Raw genomic sequence first — 7,816 nt, 5'->3', positions numbered from 1 at the left:
ACCCTCTATATAATATACTCTACCCTCTATATAATCTACCCTCTATATAATATATATCCTCTCTATTTACCCTCTACCCTCTCTATATAATCTACCCTCTCTATATAATCTACCCTCTCTATATAATCTACCCTCTATATATAATATACCCTCTATATAATATACCCTCTACCCTCTCTATATAATATACCCTCTACCCTCTCTATATAATATACCCTCTACCCTCTCTATATAATATACCCTCTACCCTCTCTATATAATATACCCTCTACCCTGTCTATATAATATACCCTCTACCCTGTCTATATAATATACCCTCTACCCTCTCTATATAATATACCCTCTACCCTCTCTATATAATATACCCTCTCTATATAATATACCCTCTACCCTCTCTATATAATATACCCTCTACCCTCTCTATATAATATACCCTCTCTATATAATATATACCCTCTACCCTCTCTATATAACATATACCCTCTACCCTCTATATAATATATACCCTCTACCCTCTATATAATATATATCCTCTACCCTCTATATAATATATATCCTCTACCCTCTCTATATAATATATACCCTCTACCCTCTCTATATAAAATATACCCTCTACCCTCTCTATATAAAATATACCCTCTACCCTCTCTATATAAAATATACCCTCTACCCTCTCTATATAAAATATACCCTCTACCCTCTCTATATAAAATATACCCTCTACCCTGTCTATATAATCTACCCTCTCTATAATATATATCCTCTACCCTCTATATAATATACCCTCTATATAACATACCCTCTACCCTCTCTATATTATATATATCCTCTCTATTTACCCTCTACCCTCTCTATATAATATATATCCTCTACCCTCTATATAATATATATCCTCTACCTTCTCTATATAATATATATCCTCTATATAATATATCCTCTACCCTCTATATAATATATCCTCTACCCTCTATATAATATACCCTCTACCCTCTATATAATATACCCTCTACCCTCTATATAATATACCCTCTACCCTCTATATAATATTTACCCTCTGCCCTCTATATAATATATCCTCTACCCTCTATATAATATACCCTCTACCCTCTATATAATATACCCTCTACCCGCTATATAACATACCCTCTATATAACACCCTCTATATAATATACCCTCTACCCTCTATATAATATTTACCCTCTACCCTCTATATAATATTTACTCTCTGCCCTCTATATAATATTTACCCTCTACCCTCTATATAATATTTACCCTCTACCCTCTATATAATATTTACCCTCTATATAATATTTACTCTCTGCCCTCTATATAATATTTACCCTCTACCCTCTATATAATATTTACCCTCTATATAATATTTACCCTCTATATAATATACACTCTACCCTCTATATAATATTTACCCTCTATATAATCTACCCTCTATATAATATATATCCTCTCTATTTACCCTCTACCCTCTCTATATAATATTTACCCTCTACCCTCTATATAATATACTCTACCCTCTATATAATCTACCCTCTACCCTCTATATAATCTACCCTCTATATAATATATATCCTCTCTATTTACCCTCTACCCTCTCTATATAATATACCCTCTACCCTCTATATAATATACCCTCTACCCTCTCTATATAATAAACTGCTCAAAAAAAGTAAAGGGAACACTAAAATAACACATCCTAGATCTGAATGAATGAAATATTCTTATTAAATACTTTTTTCTTGACATAGTTGAATGTGCTGACAACTAAATCACACAAATTATCAATGGAAATCAAGTTTATCAACCCATGGAGGTCTGGACTTGGAGTCACACTCAAAATCAAAAAAAAATTGAGCAGTGTATATCCTCTATTTACCCTTCTCTTCTACCCTCTATATAATATATATATCCTCTATTTACCCTTCTACCCTCTATATAATAAATATATATATATAATATATATATCCTCTATTTACCCTTCTACCCTCTATATAATAAATATATATATATAATATATATATCCTCTATTTACCCTTCTACCCTCTATATAATAAATATATATATATAATATATATATCCTCTATTTACCCTTCTACCCTCTATATAATAAATATATATATATAATATATATATCCTCTATTTACCCTTCTACCCTCTATATAATAAATATATATATATAATATATATATCCTCTATTTACCCTTCTACCCTCTATATAATAAATATATATATATATATATAGTCTGAATGGTCATATACCCCTCTCTCTATATAATATATAGTCTGAATGGTCATATACCCCTCTCTCTATATAATATATAGTCTGAATGGACATATACCCCTCTCTCTATATAATATATAGTCTGAATGGTCATATACCCCTCTCTCTATATAATATATAGTCTGAATGGTCATATATCCCCTCTCTCTATATAATATATAGTCTGAATGGACATATACCCCTCTCTCTATATAATATATAGTCTGAATGGACATATACCCTCTCTCTATATAATATATAGTCTGAATGGTCATATACCCCTCTCTCTATATAATATATAGTCTGAATGGACATATACCCCTCTCTCTATATAATATATAGTCTGAATGGTCATATACCCCTCTCTCTATATAATATATAGTCTGAATGGACATATACCCCTCTCTCTATATAATATATAGTCTGAATGGACATATACCCCTCTCTCTATATAATATATAGTCTGAATGGTCATATACCCCTCTCTCTATATAATATATAGTCTGAATGGACAAATTAAAATGCATTCAAGTTTGAATTGCAGCATTAACCCACCTCCCTCTGTCTCCCTCCCTCTGTCTGTCTCCCTCCCTCTGTCTGTCTCCCTCCCTCTGTCTGTCTCCCTCCCTCTGTCTGTCTCCCTCCCTCTCTGTCTGTCTGTCTCCCTCCGTCTGTCTGTCTCCCTCCCTCTCTGTCTGTCTCCCTCCCTCTCTGTCTGTCTGTCTCCCTCCGTCTGTCTGTCTCCCTCCCTCTCTGTCTGTCTCCCTCCCTCTCTGTCTGTCTCCCTCCCTCTCTGTCTGTCTCCCTCCCTCTCTGTCTGTCTCCCTCCCTCTCTGTCTGTCTCCCTCCCTCTCTGTCTGTCTCCCTCCCTCTCTGTCTGTCTCCCTCCCTCTGTCTGTCTGTCTGTGTCTGTCTGTCTGTCTGTCTGTCTGTCTCTCTCTCTCTCTCGCTCTGTCTTCCTCCCTCCTTCCAGTCTTCGGAGGGTCTGAACTTTGCCCGTAGTCACCACGTAGTAGAGAAGACCACTCTGTATGACATGGACCTGGACGCTACACACACACACACCGCCATCGCCTGTCAGGACCGGAATATCAGGTACACACACCGCCATCGCCTGTCAGGACCGGAATATCAGGTACACACACCGCCATCGCCTGTCAGGACCGGAATATCAGGTACACACACACCGCCATCGCCTGTTAGGACCGGAATATCAGGTACACACACACCGCCATCGCCTGTCAGGACCGGAATATCAGGTACACACACCGCCATCGCCTGTCAGGACCGGAATATCAGGTACACACACACCGCCATCGCCTGTCAGGACCGGAATATCAGGTACACACACACCGCCATCGCCTGTCAGGACCGGAATATCAGGTACACCCACAGCCATCGCCTGTCAGGACCGGAATATCAGGTACACACACAGCCATCGCCTGTCAGGACCGGAATATCAGGTACACACACCGCCATCGCCTGTCAGGACCGGAATATCAGGTACACACACACCGCCATAGCCTGTCAGGACCAGAACATTTTATAAATGTACCTGATGTTTTTCCCAACATGCATTGGGTGTGTAACCTGATTAGGGGCTCAGAATGACAGAAATCACCTTTTTACATTGTGGTAATTCATCTTACGCAGAACATGTATAATAGACCAATGAGAAGGAGAGACACTATCATGTTGTCTGTATAATAGACCAATGAGGAGGAGAGACACTATCATGTTGTCTGTATAATAGACCAATGAGGAGGAGAGACACTATCATGTTGTCTGTATAATAGACCAATGAGAAGGAGAGACACTGATGTTGTCTGTATAATAGACCAATGAGAAGGAGAGACACTATCATGTTGTCTGTATAATAGACCAATAAGAAGGAGAGACACTATCATGTCTGTATAATAGACCAATGAGAAGGAGAGACACTATCATGTTGTCTGTATAATAGACCAATGAGAAGGAGAGACACTATCATGTTGTCTGTATAATAGACCAATGAGAAGGAGAGACACTATCATGTTGTCTGTATAATAGACCAATGAGAAGGAGAGACACTATCATGTTGTCTGTATAATAGACCAATGAGAAGGAGAGACACTATCATGTTGTCTGTATAATAGACCAATGAGAAGGAGAGACACTAGCATGTTGTCTGTATAATAGACCAATAAGAAGGAGAGACACTATCATGTTGTCTGTATAATAGACCAATGAGAAGGAGAGACACTGATGTTGTCCATATAATAGACCAATGAGAAGGAGAGACACTAGCATGTTGTCTGTATAATAGACCAATGAGAAGGAGAGACACTGATGTTGTCCATATAATAGACCAATGAGGAGAGACACAAATATAATATGACGTCCATCTCAACTGGAGAAGGAAATTATTGTCCAAAAACTAACTTAAGTCCCACAACAATAGTGAATAGGGCCAGTACTACTCACTGGGGTGATGCTCTCTGCTAGAGCCAATAAGATGGGCTATAGGCCTGATGCTCTCTGCTAGAGCCAATAAGATGTGCTATAGGCCTGATGCTCTCTGCTAGAGCCAATAAGATGGGCTATAGGGCTGATGCTCTCTGCTAGAGCCAATAAGATGGGCTATAGGCCTGATGCTCTCTGCTAGAGCCAATAAGATGGGCTATAGGCCTGATGCTCACTGCTAGAGCCAATAAGATGGGCTATAGGCCTGATGCTCTCTGCTAGAGCCAATAAGATGGGCTATAGGCCTGATGCTCTCTGCTAGAGCCAATAAGATGGGCTATAGGCCTGATGCTCTCTGCTAGAGCCAATAAGATGGGCTATAGGCCTGATGCTCTCTGCTAGAGCCAATAAGATGGGCTATAGGCCTGATGCTCTCTGCTAGAGCCAATAAGATGGGCTATAGGCCTGATGCTCTCTGCTAGAGCCAATAAGATGGGCTATAGGCCTGATGCTCTCTGCTAGAGCCAATAAGATGGGCTATAGGCCTGATGCTCTCTGCTAGAGCCAATAAGATGGGCTATAGGCCTGATGCTCTCTGCTAGAGCCAATAAGATGGGCTATAGGCCTGATGCTCTCTGCTAGAGCCAATAAGATGGGCTATAGGCCTGATGCTCTCTGCTAGAGCCAATAAGATGGGCTATAGGCCTGATGCTCTCTGCTAGAGCCAATAAGATGGGCTATAGGCCTGATGCTCTCTGCTAGAGCCAATAAGATGGGCTATAGGCCTGATGCTCTTTGCTAGAGCCAATAAGATGGGCTATAGGGCTGATGCTCTCTGCTAGAGCCAATAAGATGGGCTATAGGCCTGATGCTCTTTGCTATGGTATATGGTATATGTCATTATAAAACAATAGACTACTGGTTTCAATGGTATATGGACGTCTTTATAAAACAATAGACTACTGGTTTCAATGGTATATGGACGTCTGTATAAAATAATTGTCTCCACGGAAATGGTTGGATTTTGTCTAGGCTATTTTGAAGCAAGGTAAAACATACCTCATAATATGTAGTGAAGCCTTCATGTGTCAAACCAAATTAAGTAGCTATATGCTTTGAAAAGGCCTCCAGCTCATAGCATAGTGGTGTGCTGATGAAGACTGTGTGATGAAGACTGCCTTCTGTTGACTATGCATTTGAAAGCGCACTTCAATTACCAATAAAATATAAAACAACAGAACGTATTTACATAAGTATCCAGACCCTTCTCTGAAACTTGAAATTGAGCTCAGGTGCATCCTGTTTCTATTGATCATCCTTGAGATGTTTCTACAACTTGATTGGAGTCCACCTGTGGTAAATTCAAATGATTGGACATTATTTGGAAAGGCGCACACCTGTCTATATAAGGTCCCACAGTTGGCAGTGCATTTCAGAGAAAAACCCGAGCCATGAGGTTGAAGGAATTGTCTGTAGAGCTCCGAGACAGGATTGTGTCGAGGCACAGATCTGGGGAAGGGTACCAAAACATTTCTGCAGCATTGAAGGTCCCCAAGAACACAGTGTCCTCCATCATTCTTAAATGGAAGAAGTTTGGAACCACCAAGACTCGTCCGAGAGCTGGCCGCCCGACCAAACTGAGAAATCAGGGGAGAAGGGCTTTAGTCAGGGGAGGTAGCCAAGACCCCGATGGTCAAAGGCACATGACGGCTCGCTTGGAGTTTGCCAAAAGGACATTGACCCTAAGCACACAGCCAAGACGATGCAGGAGTGGCTTCGGGACAAGTCTCTGAATGTCCTTGAGTTGCCCGGACTTGAACCTGATCTAACATCTCTGTACATTTAACATTTACATTTAAGTCATTTAGCAGACGCTCTTATCCAGAGCGACTTACAAATTGGTGCATTCACCTTATGACATCCAGTGGGACAGTCACTTAACAATAGTGCATCTAAAACTTAGGGGGGGGGGGTGGGGTGAGAGGGATTACTTATCCTATCCTAGGTATTCCTTAAAGAGGTGGGGTTTCAGGTGTCTCCGGAAGGTGGTGATTGACTCCGCTGTCCTGGCGTCGTGAGGGAGTTTGTTCCACCATTGGGGGGCCAGGGCAGCGAACAGTTTTGACTGGGCTGAGCGGGAGCTGTACTTCCTCAGTGGTAGGGAGGCGAGCAGGCCAGAGGTGGGTGAACGCAGTGCCCTTGTTTGGGTGTAGGGCCTGATCCGAGCCTGGAGGTACTGAGGTGCCGTTCCCCTCACAGCTCCGTAGGCAAGCACCATGGTCTTGTAGCGGATGCGAGCTTCAACTGGAAGCCAGTGGAGAGAACGGAGGAGCGGGGTGACGTGAGAGAACTTGGGAAGGTTGAACACCAGACGGGCTGCGGCGTTCTGGATGAGTTGAAGGGGTTTAATGGTACAGGCAGGGAGCCCAGCCAACAGCGAGTTGCAGTAATCCAGACGGGAGATGACAAGTGCCTGGATTAGGACCTGCGCCGCTTCCTGTGTGAGGCAGGGTCGTACTCTGCGGATGTTGTAGAGCATGAACCTACAGGAACGGGCCACCGCCTTGATGTTGGTTGAGAACGACAGGGTGTTGTCCAGGATCACGCCAAGGTTCTTGGCGCTCTGGGAGGAGGACACAATGGAGTTGTCAACCGTGATGGCGAGATCATGGAACGGGCAGTCCTTCCCCGGGAGGAAGAGCAGCTCCGTCTTGCCGAGGTTCAGCTTGAGGTGGTGATCCGTCATCCACACTGATATGTCTGCCAGACATGCAGAGATGCGATTCGCCACCTGGTCATCAGAAGGGGGAAAGGAGAAGATTAATTGTGTGTCGTCTGCATAGCAATGATAAGAGAGACCATGTGAGGTTATGACAGAGCCAAGTGACTTGGTGTATAGCGAGAATAGGAGAGGGCCAAGAACAGAGCCCTGGGGGACACCAGTGGTGAGAGCGCGTGGTGAGGAGACAGATTCTCGCCACGCCACCTGGTAGGAGCGACCTGTCAGGTAGGACGCAATCCAAGCGTGGGCCGCGCCGGAGATGCCCAACTCGGAGAGGGTGGAGAGGAGGATCTGATGGTTCACAGTATCGAAGGCAGCC

The 7,816-nt window shown here is 42.5% G+C and overlaps 1 protein-coding gene across 2 annotated transcripts in view; it reads left to right on the top strand.

The window, feature by feature from the left end:
• wdr62 (WD repeat domain 62) overlaps positions 1-7,816 on the top strand; it is a 62,259-nt gene that overhangs the window by 22,068 nt on the left and 32,375 nt on the right. For both annotated transcript variants that reach the window (XM_046316540.1, XM_046316539.1), the window contains exon 15: positions 3,247-3,368. In XM_046316540.1, coding sequence (XP_046172496.1) covers positions 3,247-3,368 — 122 coding nt within the window. The remainder of the gene's footprint in view (positions 1-3,246; positions 3,369-7,816) is intronic.

The sequence above is a fragment of the Oncorhynchus gorbuscha genome, linkage group LG19 (assembly GCF_021184085.1).
Source record: "Oncorhynchus gorbuscha isolate QuinsamMale2020 ecotype Even-year linkage group LG19, OgorEven_v1.0, whole genome shotgun sequence".
Lineage (NCBI taxonomy): Eukaryota > Metazoa > Chordata > Actinopteri > Salmoniformes > Salmonidae > Oncorhynchus > Oncorhynchus gorbuscha.
Note: the sequence above shows the minus strand (reverse complement) of the source record. Positions and strands in the feature narration are given on the sequence as shown.